At 49.2% G+C, this 19533-nt stretch overlaps 7 protein-coding genes across 7 annotated transcripts; 2 read left to right on the forward strand and 5 right to left on the reverse strand.

Moving 5' to 3' along the window:
* Window positions 1-792: 792 nt before the first annotated feature.
* On the reverse strand, window positions 793-2014 carry KY384_004688 (uncharacterized protein; the record flags this gene model as incomplete). The annotated part of the gene is made up of 3 exons (XM_044813193.1): window positions 793-824; window positions 913-1086; window positions 1381-2014. 3 exons carry the CDS (start codon window positions 2012-2014, stop codon window positions 793-795), a joined length of 840 nt encoding a protein of 279 aa, XP_044669471.1.
* Window positions 2015-3256: 1242 nt separating this feature from the next.
* On the reverse strand, window positions 3257-4135 carry KY384_004689 (uncharacterized protein; the record flags this gene model as incomplete). The annotated part of the gene is made up of 1 exon (XM_044813194.1): window positions 3257-4135. The coding sequence occupies one exon, from the start codon at window positions 4133-4135 to the stop codon at window positions 3257-3259; it is 879 nt and encodes a 292-aa protein (XP_044669472.1).
* Window positions 4136-5365: 1230 nt separating this feature from the next.
* Window positions 5366-6102, reverse strand: KY384_004690 (uncharacterized protein; the record flags this gene model as incomplete). The annotated part of the gene is made up of 2 exons (XM_044813195.1): window positions 5366-5478; window positions 5715-6102. 2 exons carry the CDS (start codon window positions 6100-6102, stop codon window positions 5366-5368), a joined length of 501 nt encoding a protein of 166 aa, XP_044669473.1.
* Window positions 6103-10130: 4028 nt separating this feature from the next.
* On the reverse strand, window positions 10131-11174 carry KY384_004691 (uncharacterized protein; the record flags this gene model as incomplete). The annotated part of the gene is made up of 1 exon (XM_044813196.1): window positions 10131-11174. One exon carries the CDS (start codon window positions 11172-11174, stop codon window positions 10131-10133), a length of 1044 nt encoding a protein of 347 aa, XP_044669474.1.
* A 309-nt stretch (window positions 11175-11483) lies between these two features.
* KY384_004692 (uncharacterized protein) lies at window positions 11484-12601 on the forward strand (the record flags this gene model as incomplete). The annotated part of the gene is made up of 3 exons (XM_044813197.1): window positions 11484-11896; window positions 11941-12217; window positions 12272-12601. The coding sequence occupies 3 exons, from the start codon at window positions 11484-11486 to the stop codon at window positions 12599-12601; spliced, it is 1020 nt and encodes a 339-aa protein (XP_044669475.1).
* Window positions 12602-13533: 932 nt separating this feature from the next.
* Window positions 13534-14289, reverse strand: KY384_004693 (uncharacterized protein; the record flags this gene model as incomplete). Its single annotated transcript, XM_044813198.1, has 1 exon — window positions 13534-14289. The coding sequence occupies one exon, from the start codon at window positions 14287-14289 to the stop codon at window positions 13534-13536; it is 756 nt and encodes a 251-aa protein (XP_044669476.1).
* A 690-nt stretch (window positions 14290-14979) lies between these two features.
* Window positions 14980-15942, forward strand: KY384_004694 (uncharacterized protein; the record flags this gene model as incomplete). The annotated part of the gene is made up of 1 exon (XM_044813199.1): window positions 14980-15942. The coding sequence occupies one exon, from the start codon at window positions 14980-14982 to the stop codon at window positions 15940-15942; it is 963 nt and encodes a 320-aa protein (XP_044669477.1).
* Between the last annotated feature and the right edge of the window lie 3591 nt (window positions 15943-19533).

Genomic DNA, 19533 nt, shown 5'->3' on the forward strand with positions numbered 1-19533 from the left:
TCAACATCTCGCGCGCCATCGCCGCTCTGCCTCACGCCCCAAGAACGCCAACGATGTTATGGATAAATCTTTGGTTGAGAGCGCTTTTTTGTCCTTAGACTAAAATAGCATCGTGGGGGGAAGCAACGGTTTGTAACTTTCAATGACGAGGACGCTCAACCTTCGTTGCCTTGGCATTAGGAGATGCACTTTTCTCGGACTAGGGAGCCGAAATTAGCAGCCGTGCTTTCAAAGTATTAGTACGTTCCTTGAAAGCATGTAGGAGGCTGACCATTAGTCATTGTCCATTAGGGTGGTAAGAAGGCAGGTCTTCAGCCCCACTACCAGTTCCGCCGTCTCCTTCGGCAAAGAATGCGATGCCGGCTATCGTTGTTGAGGGTGATAGTGTTGGTCTTTTCGGGGTCTGTAAGTCCATTATTGAGATGATAATGGAGGCCGCCTAGTTGGTGGCAAGCTCGAGGGCAAGCCGTTAGTTTATAAAAAAGATATGAGATCATGGGGAGGAACATCAGCTTTTTAGTAGTATTTGTAATGTGATGTGGAAAGCACACGGGAGAAAGATTCTCCGCAAGGACAAGAGGTCTGTGCCATTTCTAAGACTACTATTCTCCATATATATATACATGTGTGTGGGTGGGTGTGTGTGTGTGTGTTTCCACCGTGTATACATTCTTTCCTTACTTGACTTGAACATCTAGCGGCGCTTGAGATCAACATGTGCCTTACTTTTCGGCGGCGGCGGCGGCGGCGGCGGGGGTGGCGGCGGTCGTGGTGCTGAACCGATTGGAATGTCTATCCACTCAGCGTTATGAGCTCTGCAATAACTGTTCCAGTAGATACCTAGAGTTGAACAAGCCTCGTTAGCTACTTTGTCAACTCTTTATGGCTCGTGGGATAACCTGGCCTGTTTACCTTCAGCCAGCCAGGTCCAATTGTCCGCATTCAGCACCGCTTCCCAGGGAGCGTTGGTATCACCTAACCCACTCTTTGGCTTGAAGTAGCCTTGTGCTAAGTCATAGCAAATCTGTACTCCGTATGCGATTGTAAGTATAAAATCTTTATCGCCGTATTTGTACCCCTGGACATCTATTGCGCTATTACGGACATCGGATTAGTTACCCTTATCGTAATATTGCAGGTATTTTCGACGTCGGAAACAAGCAATTAAAGAGCTCGGAAGTCCAGTTTGGAGATTGGTGGGTGCTACACGTACCGTTCATAGCCTGAGATTTCATTTGGTCTAAAATAGTCGAGCTGGAGGTGGGACAGCTCGTGCGCGATTACCCTAGCTGTGGCAGGCCAGTGTCTGGTCAGCCAGAAGCTTAGGAGTACGGCATAGATCAAGACTGGAAAGGTTGGGGCAGACATGAGAGTACTGACCCTTGCTGTTGTAACTTTCAAGAACCGCTCCATTCCGACACGTGATAGCAGTCGTCGGGGGCGCCTGTATCTGGTCCGTAAACCACGGAGGACAAAGAGTAATACGATTCAGATCTTCTCGTGTGACTGCAAATTGTTCGTTGCATTCTTTGCTACCGTCTTTATTGAAATGGCCTGGATCACAGCTGATCAATAGAGCTTTAATCGGATCCCCGTGCTCGTCTACTGATCCAGGCCTGGTGGCTCGTGCCATACGAGCGTAGTATTCGGCTACATACCCCCTGGCGTCTGTTATACCAGGCAGTTTAGGAAACCAAAAGCTATTGAACGGCATGAACGCTTGACCGTAGGGTCCTGACAGGGCGGTGTCTGGCGTAGCTCTGAAAGCTGTACTGGCAGCGGTGATGATCGCTATCGCGTTTCCTATCTCTGTTTGAATCAGGGCGACGCCTGGAGCGCCATAAATTGCATTGCAGGTTTGTTCGATGGTAAGGGTCGCCGTGTGTAGAGCGGGCGGCTCAGTCTGTGTATCGTTATCCAATGCTTGTTGAAGAGACGACGAAGCTCCAACGCAAGCCACATTTGAGGCGAGAGAAAGGACAAAAATTGCTGCTGCAAAGCGTGAAGTGATCATGGTGGAAGTAATCCCAGCCGATGTGTATAGCTCAAGGCTTTTTAGAAACTGGTCTTAAAGAGATTGACTCAAGGGCAGGGACCAGCGCCTTTATGTTCTCGGAGCGCCAATCTTTCCTGACGCAGTGAACATCTGCTAGAAAACTCACGGTGCGATAATCATTAAGCGTTGCTCCTCACTACGATAGAAGGCGCTGATGCGAGTGGTTGGAGTTTTCTTAGTTGAATGCAGGCGGTTTAGTGCCTAACCCGTTTCCAATTGTCTCAGCTCCAGCTAGTCAACGCCTTACGCCTCCAAAGCTCCTTATCCGTACGTTAACTGAACTTCAGGCGAGCCCTTCTATGGGCTGAGCTTTACGACCGTTCTAGACGCTGGCATGGCTTCAATAGCGCCCGCAAGCTTCTTGCTAGAGACCATAGTCAGAACACTAGGGATGTCTGCTTGGCAAAAGGCGGCCATTTGCGGCCACGACTAACCAAAGACGAGCAAGATTGACAGCGCGATTCAACGCCTCAGCTAAGCTGCAGAACGCCACAACCCCAGTTCAGCCCCTCAGCTACGCTACAGAGCGCCACAAACATTCCACTATGCAAAGCAGTAGGGTTCGTCGGAACGATCGCACATTCGGGGCCGGAGAAGTCTGAAGCTGACTGCACCAAAAGCGGCGCTATGCTCAGTCTATAACAGGTTGGGCGAATGATCGCATTCCAGCTCTGAGGGTGTAGACTGAATTTTTACAGCTAGTGATATCATATTGCTTGTTACATTGTCTAGACTCATACAGCAGACGTTTGTGAAAAAAGGTTGGGTATAAAGATTCTTCTGGGCGTTGACACAGGCAAATCTAATTGGCCTTGTTTTTAGGGCTGAAAGAATGGACTTTGTGTATTCTTTGACTTCTCATCTTCTAGCAAGGAGGGAGTCTCTAATTGCGAATTAAATGCAGGGAGCTTCAATCATGCGCGAGGGTCATGGGGCTGGTATCTTCATCTGGAAGTCGTATTGGCTTATCATTGATTCATGACGTTACGGAAAGAACCACTACTTCTACTCGTGTTCGCCGCTACCACGCTCGCCAGGCTGCTGTTTATTTAATGACAGTGCGAAGGAACAAATAAGGAAGGGCAATGTCGACCATTACTCTCAATAAATCCCTGGCCACAGGGGGGCGAAACCCCCTCAATACTCCCAGCCAGTTTGGTCTTGCAGTGCATCGACTTTATTCTGGTTGTTCTGTGTGGCTTAGCGCTGGTGTGTCAGTACCAACGTCCTTAGGGGAGCTGGGACAGCGTTCCCTCCTGATGGCGTGTCCGTTCCTGACTCGTTGGGTACAGCTGGTGTATAATTTCCTGCCAACTTGTCTGCCGTTGAGGTCTTGGTTGCTGGGGGTTGATTCGCTGGCTGGCTGCCCGTTGTCTTTTGAGGCTCAGACGTCTTCTGAGGCGGAGTCGTATTTTGAGGAGGCTCTTCGCCTAGCTTATCCGACATCTTCTCGTCTGGGTTTGGGTCCGGCTGATCAGCCCTCATGATCATGAAGATGCAATACTTACCCGCCCCCTTAACGTTGAGGCGTGGATTTGACCTGAGTTCGGCGTGTACGTTGGACTCAAAGTACAGCCCGTACAAGTAAGGTCCTTCTTGCCTAGGGCCGCCTTCGGCGACCGCGGCGAGAGATATCGGATGATAGAGTTTCTGATGGTAGGTGCTGATCCAGTGACCATTGTTGGCGAGCTGTTGTTCCTTCCCATTGTGCATGATATTTAAACCCCAGCCATGTTCGTTGGCGGCCCTGTTCTTGATCTTCTTGACGATGAATACCTCGGCTTTGTCCCACTGCTTATCACCGGCGAGACTTTTGGCCCAGTATGCCCCATCGTCGAGTTCACAGCCAACCTGCTCAGCATGCCAGTAAGGATCTTCACTCTCGACACCACCGAATCTGTTGTAAGACGATTCGCCCTTCACAAATAGCTTCAGCTTGATCTTATCTCCTTCCTGAATTTGATCGCCGGTATCGTTCACGGGTCTTTTATCCCATTTGAAAAGACCAGCAGCCGGTGACTGGCTTTTGTTCCCACCTAGCAAAAGACCTAAGAGAGCACTTGCCGCTTCGGTTGCCATGCTGAAAAAGCGATCGTTGGGGTCTGACCTGTGCTTTTGGCCTGGTGACTTAGTGCACGACGGATATGTAGTCTTAAGGATGAAGTCCACTGAGATCAAATATGCTGAATGGTTCTGTGAACTCTAGATACAGCTCCACCTCGGGAAGGGGTAACACGAGCTGAATGGTGAAGAATAACAAATAATGTGTATGACTGATGATGCAAAGTTGTCTTTGAAAAGCAATAGACCTGGGAAGTGAAGCAGTATTTGTGCCCAACTGCGCGTTTTTTACACATCTCGATCAGAAGGTGAAGCTTTCTTGCAGCGAAACCCCAAAGGTGAGGCAATGAGGGGCTTGCTTAAGAGAGCCATCGACGAACCAATGCACTTGCACTCAAAGCGAGTCATCGGTTGCGCAGAGTAAGAAGGGTCTTCGGATTGAGTCGGTGGAAGACTTTGGCGTCTGTCGGCGTCCTCCGGAATTCGCCCCGCTGAGCTCATTCCTGCATTCCTGCACTTCTGCAGCTGTGTGAGCAAATGATTTGAGGAATTCTGCCCTTTACATGTACCTCTATAATTTGCCTGAACGAGAAAGGCCGAGATGCAAGGTTTGTTTTCCATCGGAGACGTTAGGTCAAACCACTAAGTGGCCATCGCCTCACCCCGGCTTTTCGCTAATAGTCTGACAGCGTCGGACCAGCACTCAATTGTCCATGAAAAGTCAAAGTGAAGCAAATAGTCTCAACACAGCTACCCGATGAAGCAGGTGTAATCAATTGTTCATGTTTGAGGACATTGTAGATCATTAGTGATCGCCTGAGTAGAGTCTTTAGGGTATTGAAAACGGGTGAGAAGAAAGCAAACACACGTATGGAAGCCACTTCTGTCTTGACTCGCAAGAGATCGTCGATGAACCCCTATGTTGGAGGCGTAGTACACGTGAATAAGCCGCGCTCAAGCTCGGGCATCGATGCAGATGCAAAAGAGTGGACGCCAAGAGCCCACAGTCAACGAGCAGCTCATCATCATTGCACGTTATCTACCGAACTTGCCAATCATGATCTCCAAGCCCGTATTGGCCTTCCTTGTTTACAGGACAGAAGTTCCAACTAATTTCATTGGGAAGCAAGAAGGGGCGCAGATTCGGAGCAGCATAATGATGCACTGTCTCTGCCAATTCTTGCTACCAACGTTCTCACGAAACACATTTCCCACATTATGATTGCAGTTGTAACATTGGACATGAAATCATACCACGACACCTGGATGGTGCGCACCATCAGTAAACAAGAAAGGCACTAACATACAAGGATCATCAGAGCGAGTGACATTAGGACGCCAACGTTGATCTGCCATGATGGCTGTGGATGTCAGATTAGCCTGCTGATTGACCTTTTGCGACCACCATGTCTTTCTGCATTCTCTAACGATCTTTTGGTTTTGTGCCACGCCCTAGACTATCTCCATCGCAACACCTAATTGTATGCCCCAACGGCTCCCAGCCCTGCGCTCTTGTAATCTGCTGCGGTCATGCATCCCCCGTCATGAACGTTATCATATGTAGCAGACTTGACGTTGGCCTTAAAGTTCCTCTTACAATCCGCAATAGACTTATAGAAAGTGACAGTGCTGATCCCACTGTTTCCTGAGCCATATGACCAGCCGATCCAATCTGTCACTGGCTGGAATTCTCTGCAACTTTTCTCGGGATGCTCTTCGTCGTTGTTGATAAGCTGTGGGCGTGGGTCGACGACGTGACCGTCTTCATAGGGACCAGGTTTATGATTTGGGGCTAGAGGAAGTTTTTTGTCGCAGTTGGGCGAAAGGTGAGACCCGATCCAGCCGTAAGTCCAGCCTCGCTTTTCGACGGTCAAATTAGTCTGAGTTGTATCGATGTTGGTGGTGATAGGGGTATCCGATAAGGGAATCGCGGTGATAATGGTAGTGGTCGCAGCCAGTGCGATGAGTGTGGTGAGAAAATGCATCATTTGAAAGATAGTGATAAAGAATGAACGAATGAAGTTGATATCGAGAGTGACTAGACTAAAGGGATTGCTTGAAAAGTCAAAAGATAGTTGCAAGGAGCAAAGTGGAAAGGTGCAAGATTGCTCATAGATATATCCCTTCGTGTCAGGCTTCGCCCATACGTAGTATAGAGACGTGGCTTGTTTCGAGATAGACCAGTGAAAATCAGAAAGTGCACTCAAGGTTCAAGGACGGGAAACATTGTGCACATCATCTCAGCCTACAAATGATAGGTTAGGGTTAGGACTTCAAACGTTGCCACCCCCGCTGCACGACGCTCAGGGTTTCGCGACAATCCAAGTTTCGACTTCAGTCGCCAATATTTGGCAGCTCTAATGGCTATTGAAGAAGGCACATGCATCAACTTGATTGACACCGACCACCAGGCTTGTAGGTTCCAAATCATTCAATCGTTTTGCTCATTTGGTCAAAGGAGCCGTCTAAGCTCTAACTTCAGTTTCGAAGATAAGCAAACTCAAAGAGATACACAGTCACCATTGGGATTAGAATTAATGATATGCATATCATCTCGAAGACATAGTGATACAAACCCACAGCGCCAACAAACTCCACTCCCAAACATCATACAAACCCCTATCTAATTATACGCCGAAACAGCGCCCAACCACGGATAATCCGCACTCTTCGCACACCCGCCATCCTGGCCATTATACCCCAACGCCGGCGCCGCGGGCGCATACCAATTCTTCCTACAATCCTCAATATTCTTATAAAGATTAATATGCAGAACCGCAGGGTTGCCTGAGCCCCACGACCAGCCGATCCAGTCGGTCTTGGGTTTGAACTCCACGCAGCCGTCGGAAGGGTTTGGAGGGTTGTGGAGCTTTGGGCGGGGCTCGAGAATGTAGCCGTTTTCTTGAGTGCCGGCGTCGTGGTGGCCGTGGCCGGGTGGAAGGGGGAGGTGTTTGTCGCAGTTGGGGGCGAGGTGGGAACCTATCCAGGGTTCGGACCAGCGCTTTACGAGGGTGGAGTTTGTGGGGGTTGTGGTGGTGGTGGAGGTGGTGGTGGTGGTGGTGTTGATGGAGAGGGGACTTGCGGTGCTAAGGCTTGTGGTCGCCGCCAGGGCGAGTATGGTGGGGAGGAAGTGCATGGTAGGAATTGATATCGAAAAAAAAAAGGTTTACTAAGAAGGTGAAAGGTTTTTGGGAAATAACAGGATTTAGTGGTGAAGAATTGTATACAGGAATCATTGCGAGAAGTTGAGGTTATAACCATTTCTATGGATATAGGGTTTGAAAGCCACCCCTTGTCTATGGAGAACAAGGGAGTTCTTTCTTTGATGTCAGACAAGTACATTCAGTACGAGCGCGAAAGACCACAAGAAGGGAACCATAAAGCGATTGTCATACGTTTGAAAGAAATGGGTGTGTGAAAGACAGCGGATGGAGCCGGCCTCACCACTTTCGAGATTTGTGAAAATTGAGTTTGCAGCGTATGGCAGCTTGCATGATCGAATGCTGAAAAGTGTGATATATTGAACGGCTGATAATGTACCGACCTGAGGCCTAGGCGTATGAAAGAAAGGATGAACGACCGCGTTTACAAGCTGTTGTCAAAGTCAACAGAGATGTAGATGGCGAGACTTCTGCCAGTAACTTGACGGGCGTTACAGTCCGAAATGGGTTCCTGTGAAGTCGCGTAAGAAAACAGGACTAGTTGCAGCAGTCGAAAACAGTTGTGGCGATGAATTTGTTCTCGACGATGTGGTGACATCTTTCCTACGTGAGAAGCTCGTTCAACCACGACAGTGATTCAAAACACAGCTATGAACGCGGACAAGTGCAGGACTACCGTGAAAAATAGCGCTATGGCTCAAAGTGGATTGCTTGGTGCAAGATCGACTATACGATACCTCTGCAGCTGATACCTGACCGACAAAAACACATACCACGATCATGCTTCAAAGTACAATGTCATCAAGCTGACCTCGTCTCCATCCAATCACGCCTGCCAACATTGCCACCCTCCATAGCCCGCCACCAATCTATTTCAGCTGAAGAATCGAACCCCTCCCCCCTCCCCTCTCCCCCTAACCCAATCAAAGCACAAATCATTTCCAAATTCACCTTGATAACATGAGCAAGAGCTGCGTCCAGTATGAACAGAGGACATACAGCAATTCAAGCTCGCTTCTTCTTATCGCACCCCGGATTCTTCCCGCTCAAATCGACATGCACGCCGCACGCCGGCGCATCGCCACCATCGACCTCTTCGACAACGTAGACGACTGGCGTCTCTTGTGGGGCTCTCGGGTGGATATGTGGCAAGTCGATGTTACGGGGCTGAGGGATAGTGGGGCTGGGGAGAGCGCTGGCTAGGGTGATGAGGGAGAGGAGGAAGATGGAGATGGGGCTGGAGGGGTGTTGCATCTTGTAGGTAGTCGTGAGGCTTGTTTGTGGGGTAAGAAGAGCGGGGTCGAGGAGGATGTTGCGTGGACTGATGGTTGGAAGGTGCGTTGATTGCTCGTGGGTCGGAAACATCGTTTATATATGCAGATGGTCGTTAGAGAAGAGATGCTGGTGTAGGCGCTGGTCGAGGCTGTGCGTGGGAGCCTCCGTCTTCCTTCGTGTGGTCCGTCTTCATCATGATCATCGTGCCGCATTGAATCCTTCACATACGCCTCATACGAACGTGATGTTGACAGCGCGTACTCCATCCTGCAAGTCAGAGCTTGCCAAGCTTTCGTTCCATCTCCTGTTGAGGTAGTTCCGTGGCCTTGAGCGCTTTCACAACTGCACCACTGAAATATGCGATACCATAGTTGCCTTTACTACCGTGCTCGAGAGTAGGTGAAGGTTGAGACGGGATGCGGAGGAACTTCTGAAACAAAGGATCTGAAAGCAAGCGCCCAAAATGCATTTTTGAGGCTGAGACTGACCGAAGGATTCGCGGGGCGGCGCAGTGCGGCAAGGTATTTTCTTGCAACCTTCTGTCATTCTGGTCACGTTTGAGTGCGAACATCATGGTAACTTCCTGTCCCAGCTCACTTGTGAGGAACAGCGGCTAGCAATCGAGCTGAGAAAGTTCATAACCCTTCAAGATCGTATTGACGGGAGCAACTAGAGTCTCGCAGTCACCGGAATAATCCTAATTATAGCACCGCTTATGCTTAAAGTCCCAGTTATCTGGCTAGGGCAATAAGACTCCTATACTCGTGAATTATTCATATGTGACTGAAGAAGTAGATCGGTTATGCAGAGGGAGGAACATTCCCGCCAATCCTTGTTGTCACTTGATTCTTTTCGATTGTTTGCTGGTCCCCCAATGTAATGCCAGAGTTTGACTGCATTTCTTGTCTGTGTCCATTTCGTTATGAGGTCCTACATTTGCGTTGCAGACAAGTCTCATGGCTCGCAATTCCGCATCTTTCATGAACATGCTTGGGGCGTTCCCATGAAGCTGCGCAGCATTACATGAACCATTCACCGCCAAGGATAACGAAGACCGAAACGTATCGACTCACCGCCAAGGATAACGAAGACCGAAACGTATCGACTTATCTCGCGAACATGCTCCACGCGTTTTCTACGTTTCGACTGCATGTTCAAGGCGAGATAAGTTTTCTGCTCAGCTGCGACACCCAAGATGACCAGATAGGCCCCCAGCTTTCCGAAGACGCATATCCATCTGCTGATACTGGATGGGAAAATCTGTATGGTGTCCGAGGGCTCTTTTGACAATTCTGTTTACATCCCGCAGTGCTTTTAGGACTGTCTCACATAACATGCAGTAAAGCTGCGATATGAGTGAGGAATACCTCCAGGCCTCCCCATGATCTTAGATCGAGGGGTCCGTATTCGTGCATTTCGAGGAAATGCCGCCCAGGTTCACCTTCACCTCGAATAAAATCTACGTAGCCCTTGTTATAGGTAGCTACAACGATATAGCCTTCATAGCCCCACATACAAACCATCCACCTCTTCCTACGATATGTTAGCTACGTTTCAGGACTTTCGTGATAGTGAAACTACCTAGTCTGCCTATCTGGGCATAGAAAGTAAGGGAGGCGTAGCTCTTCGTCAGTATCGTCATCACTGCCGAGAAAGACGCGGCCCAGGTCCTTATCGTCCTCATTGTGAATGATTGCGGCCATCTCAGAGCAGACCTGCCTCCGCGCAGTGCCGTTCTTAGCGGCCTGAAGATTCCCTTTTGCTTCGAAGAAAGCGATCGTGCGAAAGTAGTCCGCTCTCCCATTGAATTGCCCCAGGACCACGCCGTCTACTTTGGCCGTGTAAAAATCTCGCTCGCCATGACTTACCACGTAGTTTTTGCGGTCAAATTTCACACGCCCGATTACGTCGTCGATGCTTGCTAACGGCAACACTAAGAGTACCAGGGCAGTATTCACCGTCGCTTCATCGCCGGCCTGAAAAGACTCTTGTTTGTGACTGTAAACTGCTCCGTCATGGCTTGTTGAGGCCACCGAGATGCTGTCAGCGTCGGAGGACTCGGATTCGGAGTCATCTGAGGTCTCTTGGAATTTCATGAAACTCATCTTTTGCTCAATTGATTGTTCCATGGCTCTCTTACGAAGCTTGGTAGGAGACTCGAGATCAGGTCTTGGACCGCCAGTCGACCGCGTCTTATGATAGGGACTGTTATGGTAGGCGTTGCTTCTATAGCCGCGCTCTTCGTGAAAACGGTTCACAATGGAGAACATACATTCAGCTGCGCTACCCCAAATACCACTTGCGTCGCGTGTGGCTCTGTCAAGCTCTAAAAATTCGTTAGAGCTTCCCAAGACATGAGAAAGTTGTGAAAACAGATTATCTAGCCGCGCTCCAGCCAGTGAGAGGATCTCCTGGTTGACCATTTCTCCGTGGTTTTTCACAAATCGTCTGAGACTACCGTATCTCGAGTACAGTGCGCAGATGGCGTGGGTATCGGTTTCAGTGAACTTGCTCCCTGAACCAAATATTTTTTCTTCATGCTTCATGGGCAGATTCTTAGCCTTCTTTTGCTTCGACCGCCAGTCGCTACGATCCGAGGAGATTGTTGGGACTGAAGTCATCACATATATCCTCAGTAGTAGTTGAAGGTCCCTTCACGAGGCTGCTACCTATCCCTCGGTTAATGTAGTCAAACTCCGGCTTAAGGAATTCAGAACGCCTACTGTAGCTTCGAGAAGGCACAAAGCTAGAAGATGGCTGCGAGGAATGAAGATGCAAGGTGATTTAATATTTGGTAGGGCGGCAGTTGCGGAATGCGGTTGTTGCCGAGTCAACTTTGCCAAGCATTCCTTAGCGTGTTGACGCGCGATGTTGACAAACATACCAGAACGCATCTCCTCTCTATTTGCATCAGCACACCTTAGGTCACAATGAGCACGTCAGAACAGCAGAAAGCTCGGAGAGTGTTGGCGGAAGGCTGGGTTGATTTGCGGCATCGCATAGAAGAATTAAAAAATGAGCTCCGCCACGATACAGCAGCGAAAGGAGCGCAGGCGATGTCAATGGGCGTTGATGCTGACATATTGGCAAAACTGACGATGGGCGCGTCTTGCTCCTTCACTACAGACTTCATAAATCTGTTTGAGCCCGCAAAGAGGATTCTGTTCTCAGAGAAAGATTTCATGCCGTCACCCTCATATGACGAATCTCTAGATGACCCCAACCATACGAAGATCTCCAGGGCGCTGGAAAATGCGCTACAAGTAAAGGCAGATTTCAGGGAATGGCTATCTATCGACTCATGGGTCCAGTCAGTCCAGCCGGGGCTCCAGGTACTTGAACCGTGAGTAAGACCCATCGACATGTTACCAAGCTCACGTGTCACAGTTACATTCGACGTGCCAAATATATTCGCCTCGAAACCGAGGTAGACAACATCCTTCGCACCCCTTCCCATCCTCATATCACTGTGTTCGTGAGGCAGCCGCAGCAAACCTTTGACCCCCAGGAAAAAGCTCTGATGCCTGTTGAGCTGTATATTCTCTGCCTCCTTTCCCGGAAATTGGAAGGCTACATCTCGAAAGCTGTATCCGAAGAGACAGAGGTCCCACGTAGGAAAGGAAAGGAGATCGAATATAAACCTCCCTTCTACCAATACCATGCGGTAAGCTCTGCGACCGAGCAAGTGAATACGCAGTACTGATGACATGTGCTCTAGGTGAAACTTGTATCCATCAGCGGTAGTCGAGCACGTATAGTTACGGCTGTGCAGAGCTTTGGGCATAAGGTTGCGTTTGCGAGAGGGCCGGTGGAGCTGCAGACTGAACAAGAGCGAAAATGGGCCTCGAACATCAGTATGGATATTTGCGTGGGGAATTACTATCACATGGCAAAGAACAGCGACTTCTTGGAACTAATGGCGGAGGTCCTGCGCAGACCATTGCCGGTTCCTACGCTCGAACAAAAGCCGCAGCCACCAAGGCAGATACCGATCACGCATCGGCAAAGGCCGAACAACCTCGAGGAGGTGAGTGGACCTCACTTTTGAAAACGGTAGTACAAGATTCGCCCATACCATATTGATCCAATGAGTCCTGAGATTTTGATTTCACTCAGACCCGATAGACGTGTGGCTTATCTGGTGTCACAAGACTGAGATCCTGCGGACATGCAGCGACTGACTCCGCAATTGCATGACCCGCGAATCTCGAGTCGATTCCAAGGTTCGAGATTCGCAAGACTCTGTTCGAGAACGCGAGAGCTACCCAACCCGGGACGTCTCCAGCCTCATCTTACACCGATAGATGAAAAGCTCCGCACCAATCACCCTCCACTCTCCAGTGGCTGGGACGGTAGAGGAGATACCCTCCCTGCATAAAATCCTAGCATGCCAGGATATGCCACATCATACCGAGCTTATATGCCAGGGTAGCAAGTTACACTCTTCCAGCTCGTAATTGATCTGATTGAATCGATCATGTCATAAGTCAGCTCAAGGGCACGCCGACAGTCGGAGAAATCTCCTGCCTGCTTCCACGAGGTTCAGCACCGTTCCTAATCGAGCTTCAAGCGTGCCTTATGCGAGCTAATCGCTCCATAAAACGGACCCCCCTGCAGCTCATCCAACCGTGCGGACTATCTGTTGTGCGTCATCTCACATGACAATGCCAACTGGTTGACCAGAATCGACGCTGCACACGCACAACTAGCGGTAATCAAACTAAGGCACCATTTGGAACCAAGGCAAGTATTTGTTTGTCTTCTTCGGAGATGATAGGATTGGATTTAGAGCAACTTTTGGCAATCATGTGGATTTCACGTTAGACCCTGATACACTATATACGCCCAGAACTATGCTATTCATGGCGGAGCCCATACCTTCCAAGCTCGCTATCACAAGGTGATTCAATATGATGAGCCTTAGTCATAAAGCAGTATCTTGATGGCTAAACGTATTCTCCTTGAAGTCATCATTCCATACTATCTAACAAACACTTTTCTCTCCAGCGATCTTCCGCCGACGGAAGACGCGCTGATGATATCAACATAAGCCAGCTCATACGCGCTCCGCCCTTGAGTCGCAAAGATCGTACACGAAAGAGGGTGACAATCCCTCGGCGGCAGACACCTTGCTGTAACGTCATCCAGCGCGTTAATGACATCCAGTACCGTCAGCGGTGGCGCTTGACTGGAGCGTTGGTCATTGAGTTTCACACTGGCTGTCAAAGGGTTGTCCGGCGGTTGGTACGTCATGCCACCAAAGGTGCCGTTTTTGGCCTGTTTTGCGAGCTCGCCGTAAATGCTGCTCATAAGCCAAAAGAATTGTGGACGAGGAAGTATCGATTGATCTAGTGGAAGTATGTTGCCCGTGGTAGTTGTAGGTGCGCCGGAGGTCGGCAGGCTTGTCTGGACAGGCGCGCCGGTCAATTTCAGGATGTCGCTGCTTGAGGATGATTTATTGGCCGACATTGGCAGAAAAGCTAGGACGCCGAATTCTTGGTCGCCAGTGTATGGAATAAACGAGGCGCTGGTGAGGTTCTGATTAGATTGTGTTGCGAAGTAGGCTGTTGCCTGTACCAGTGTCCATGTCAAGACATCGCGTTCCATACCATTAGGTGTAGAAATTTGTAGCAATACGTTCTGGTACGAGAAAGCTTTTCTGGGCTCTAACTCGTGGACTGGAAGACGAGAGAGATAGGAAAGGGTTCTTGTTGCCGCGATATAAACGTCATCCATATCTAAGGGCTGTCCAGTCGAGACTGTACGGTATTCCCACGGAGTATTCGATGAAGGTGAATCTAGACTGATATTTTGAGAGGCGACCACTGATGCTGCAAAAATCGAGGAAATGAAGGTACCTATTATCCATGACCACAGCGACATATTCGTTTTTGCCGTGGCTACTGCAAATGATCTGTAGAGAAACTAGCCCGATTATGAGGGAGCGGTGAGGTCTACTTTAGTATTTCGATCTCTAAGGCTGCATTGAATTTTGCGCGTGTCTCGAGTTGAGTCGGCCTAGCTGGTGATCGTGTTGGCCTTGTTGGGGTTATTTGTCTGAGACATTCCAACTCCGCTACATCATTTGCGCGGAGATCTCCCGCTTTGTGGACAAAAGAAGGGGCTTTCCAATTGTAAAGACAACGCGATTGGGATTCTTTGGTAGCTCTGGCAGGCCTGGTGATATGCGCAATCGCAAATTCGGCAACTTGGTTGGGGGTTAAGACCACCACGCTCCACTCTTCGATTTCAACTCAAACCGGCAAATTTGTAAGTATGTGGATTGGTATAGGACGCAGACTTAGTCTGTTCGTCATCGTTTTGGCACTCTTGCTTGGCGTGCTTGACCGAGATTTTGTGAGCGGCAGTCCAGTGGGAAATGTACCACTTTTGACAACAAATCTTGGCAACGTTACCGACGGAAACATGACCGGGAGCCCATTGACTGCGGTGAGGACAACTTTCGAATGGTCAAAAACGGAGCGCCTAGACGAGACGGATTTTCATATCAGCACCATCTTTTGCCTCAGTGAATTCATTCCTAGGCTCTGGGACTTAAATATACCCGGTGGCTATTGTACACGTCAAGGGTTCAACAAGGTGCTTATAAACTTTGAGGGGAAGGAGACTATGATCGGTCGAGGGATCAAACGAGATTACTTGACCCAGGGGATATTAGATGGATATTATGAGGCGATCAAGAACAACCGGTATAAAGGTCTCAAAGTCAAGATCTACGACCGTCAGCTTGTCGGAACTGTGACCTTCTCAACACGAAGAGGGCCCCTCGAAGATTCAAATACCACGTCGAATATGACAGCTGGTATTTCGTCCAATATCCAAACTTCGAAGCGTTCAGAAGTCATTTCACCTACCCTCACCGCTCCGATGCAAAGATCTCTTAACAGCACCGATTTGAGTGCACCTGAATTCTCTATCGACATGACCCCTACGTCTGAAACGGGTCTTTCGCTTCGCGCTCTTTCAGCTACTATCGCTACATTCTACGACTCCGTATCAAAGCGACGTGAGCCCCTCGACGCGCTAAGACTCTCAACTTTCAAGCTGTCCCCATTCCAACGGCCACGCCAGGGCTTCACCGTCACTATACACGGAGGCAATACTCCCGAAGTGCCCAAACGGACAGAAGAGCCATACTTCACAACACTTAGCGTGGTGAAGGGGATGTTCGAAATCATGGAGCGCTGGGTTACTGGTGAACAGGGCAGCGAGTTCATGAATGACGGGAAGTTCTGGAAAAGCATTGTGCAAGAGAGCGGAGTGCCGTTGGGAGAGCTGTGGATGGTGGATGGTTTTTACATAGGAGAAGATGGTAATAATAGTCAACAGAAAGATTCCGCATCTCTGAACTACACAAGAGGAAGGTAGGGAAGAAATCTCGTGCAAGTCCAAAAATGAAACTTGAGAAGTAGGACAGGAAGGCCACTAAATTGGAATTGAAAAAAAGTTGGAGACACCAGGCAAGTAAGGCCTGGATGTAGGATATTCAACCTTTCATGACTTTACTGCTCAAAAGGGGACTTTGTAATTACGAGAGAGATGCTTTTACGATTGAAGGCTCGGCAGTCTCGATGGACTGCTGGGATCTGTTTAGAATCATTCAAAAGTTCACACCCCTGACTTTTGGCTTTGCAAACCTTGAATTCGCATCTCTATAAACAAATCATCTTCATTTTTAATGACTTGGGAACGTCGACAGGGTCGTACTGGAATTCAAGGCTCCAGAGGCCAAATTGGACCGCCAGCACTCGGTTTGACAGCATAGGGTACTACCAATTGGAGACATCCATAAATAGATTAGCTCAAACGGCTGGAGGTTCACAATTCTATTCGTCACACTGTCAGAATTGTTGAAATAATCGGAACATCTGAGCTTCCCATGATCAAGTTTAATAGGCTGCCGGCTCGGAGTTACCTCTTGATACGTGAAATATACAAGCCATTAATAATAGATTTAGAGACACAAGGAGCATGATTTGGCTTGGAATGGCCGTTGGCGGAATGTATGTGCCCACATATTTATGTTACACCGGGTTACTCTTTAGTGGCAACCCCGTCGGATCTCTTGTCGGACGACATCCAAGAACGGATGTGGTGGACCCTAATACATCAAAAGAAAAGGCCATATGCTTCATTCGACCTCTGTCTCCTTGACGTACTGCTCAAGCTCTGTCCATCGTTGACTCTTCTTGATTGCCTATTCCGGATACTTTGTCCACAAAAACGCCAGCTCCACAATGACCTCCACAACAAACCCCACACGAAAATCCCACGCTAACAAGCTCCACAACTGGTGGGGCACACACAAACATTTAAAAGATATCCATTTTCTGATTCTTTCATATTTTCAAATATTTTCAAAATCATCTCTCGTACTATCGTAGTTTGATATTGACTCATCATTACTCACGTGATTTGCACGTGATAAAGATGCGTTGCCTCATCATCTTTACAGTCCTTGCCTTAAAACAATGGAGCATCTTCGCAAACCCTACATCAACAATCTGGACAACGGATTGCGATAAGCACAGCTCGAGTCATCAACCGCGATCTTCGACTGCTAACAGTAGTCACTCCCCTCGCTTCAGTTCCACACCAAGCACACCAAGTTCTCGTACGACCTCAAAGTCGGTCTTGTCAAGAACGTAAGTCTTAGAGCTCTTTCAGACCTTAGTGGGCCTAGCATCAGGTCTCGTATCTGGCAACTGATGGACGTCTGATAGGCCAACCAAAAGGTCTTCGTCAACCGGAAACAAGAGCAGTAGAAGTCAAGCATCTCTATCGAGCAACACTGGCAGCAGAGTCAGCAGAGTCAGCAGCAAACCCGTCCTCAGCGGTATGAATAGCACAACTCTCAGGTCGAAAGGGAGTATGAGCAGTGCAATCTTCAGCAGCAACACGCACAGTAGCATCAGCAGTGTTTTGCTCCCTACCAGTACGAACAGTACAATTACCAGCACGCGTACCCTGCCCGGCACAACTAGCATAACTGTGTCGTCCAGCAGCAGCACAAACAGTAGCATCTTTCCCTCCAGCAGCAGCGTGAATAGCACCGTGTCCTCCAGCAGCAGCACAAATGGTGTCATTTCACCTTCCAGCAGCAGCGTGAATAGCACCGTGTCCTCCAGCAGCAGCACTCCCACTCTTTCAACTCAATGCACGCCAACACCCTACATCTTCCCGTCCAACGACAACATCACATATCTAGGCTGCTACTCTGACCGCGGCGACGGGAGAACTCTCCCCGATGCCTACCACAGCACCGACGCCAACACGCCCCAGGATTGCCACACCTACTGTACCTCGCTTTCGGCCACATACATGTATTTCGGCCTCGAGTACGCCGGGGAGTGCTGGTGCGGGACAGGAATTGCCACTTACGCGTACTTGACGCCTGGGGAGTGTACTGATAGGTGTCCAGGAGACGGGGCAGAATGTGATACTTGTGGGGGTTCTTTCAGGATTGATGTTTATGAGGTCAAGACGGCCGGGGATGATGACGATAATGGTGGTGGAGACGAGGGGGAGGATGATGACGATAATGGTGGGGGAGACGAGGACGACGATGATAATTAATCCATTCAACATCTCAGCCCGCATCTATAGATAGCAGGGATCGTCGTCGTACAAACACCATCACTTGTCAGCTAAAGGTTTGATTTCCTCCTTTGAAATCAACAGATAGGAACGGAAAGCTTCTTATTGAAGTTACATAATGTTGGATTGAATACTTATAGACCCAATCTCAAAACACCTACGAGCCCACTTAAGAGCTAGCCCTGATCAAGAATGTTCTTAAGCCTTAGTCCTAGTCTTCGGCCCCGAAGCAATTGTACCCCATGCTTGGTATTACTCAATGGATTATGATCGTCGTCGTCGTAACTATCAGGATACGAACCATCGTCATGTTGTTGATCGTCGATATTATTCAGGTCTAGCCTGTGTCAGAGCTCGGCTGCCCACCAGAGCCTTGATCTCGGTCGGAAGTGGTTTTGTCGGGCCCACTTCAGCATTGATACCATATGTGTATGACTTGAGCTTGCTGACACTGTAGGTGTCTTGAGGAGTACCGCCGCCTCCCCAGGATCTGTTACGCGGACCGTGACGACCTCGGAAAGTTCAGCCCCGCTGCTACGTGGAGCTCGATCTAGGTGTCGAATCTAGTAAAATGTCTTCCATAGCCTCATAATTGCCATGTTGAGATCGTCTAAATAGACCAGGAGCACATTCATTCCCTTGCTCGTAGAAGTCTCTCTATTTTCGAGCTCGATCACTTGAAGCGTGGATTCCGAAGGATCATTGGAAGACCAATTTGCCAGCCTGACTCGTTCTTGCGAATGCTCAATCCAATAGGGTCCACTGGTTCTTCAGGTACGTCTGCTCAGCATGAAGTTTTGAAGAGTCACATATTTTGTTGGTGTGTAAGTGAGATGGCAGTGTACGCAATTCAAGGATGTTCATCAAAGTTTTTGGTGGCAAAGCAGGATGCTGCGAGGTGCCACAGAGCATCCATCATTAATACGCGTGTTGACGTATTTAGTGATACTGTGTTGCTGGGTATCGGTTTATGAGGCTATGCTAAGATGTCGATGTTGCCAGCCATATACCGCCCACACAACATCTCACATCTCACCCCCTCTCCCCATCCCCTTACCATCCCCTCCCCTGGCGCCCATCACTACCCACCCCCTCAACTGCCTCTCAGCCCCATCCTCGCTCCTACGCATCCACAGCGCAATCTTCGACACCGCAAACCCCTGCATCCACAATTTCAACAACGACTGGATCTCGTCCTTCGACCACCTCCCTCTCTTCTTGTATCGCAGCAGTGTCTTGAATTCTTGGTCATTGTATAGGCGTTTGGCGAGGCGGATGATGGACTGGGGGGACCGGCTGAGGAGGATGGCGATGTGGAGGAAGGAGGGGTTGGTGTGGAGGAGGAGGTGGGTGAGGAGGGGG

This window comes from Bacidia gigantensis (genome assembly GCF_019456465.1).
Source record: "Bacidia gigantensis strain McMullin 20006 chromosome Unknown contig_244, whole genome shotgun sequence".
In the NCBI taxonomy this organism is placed as follows: Eukaryota; Fungi; Ascomycota; class Lecanoromycetes; order Lecanorales; family Ramalinaceae; genus Bacidia; species Bacidia gigantensis.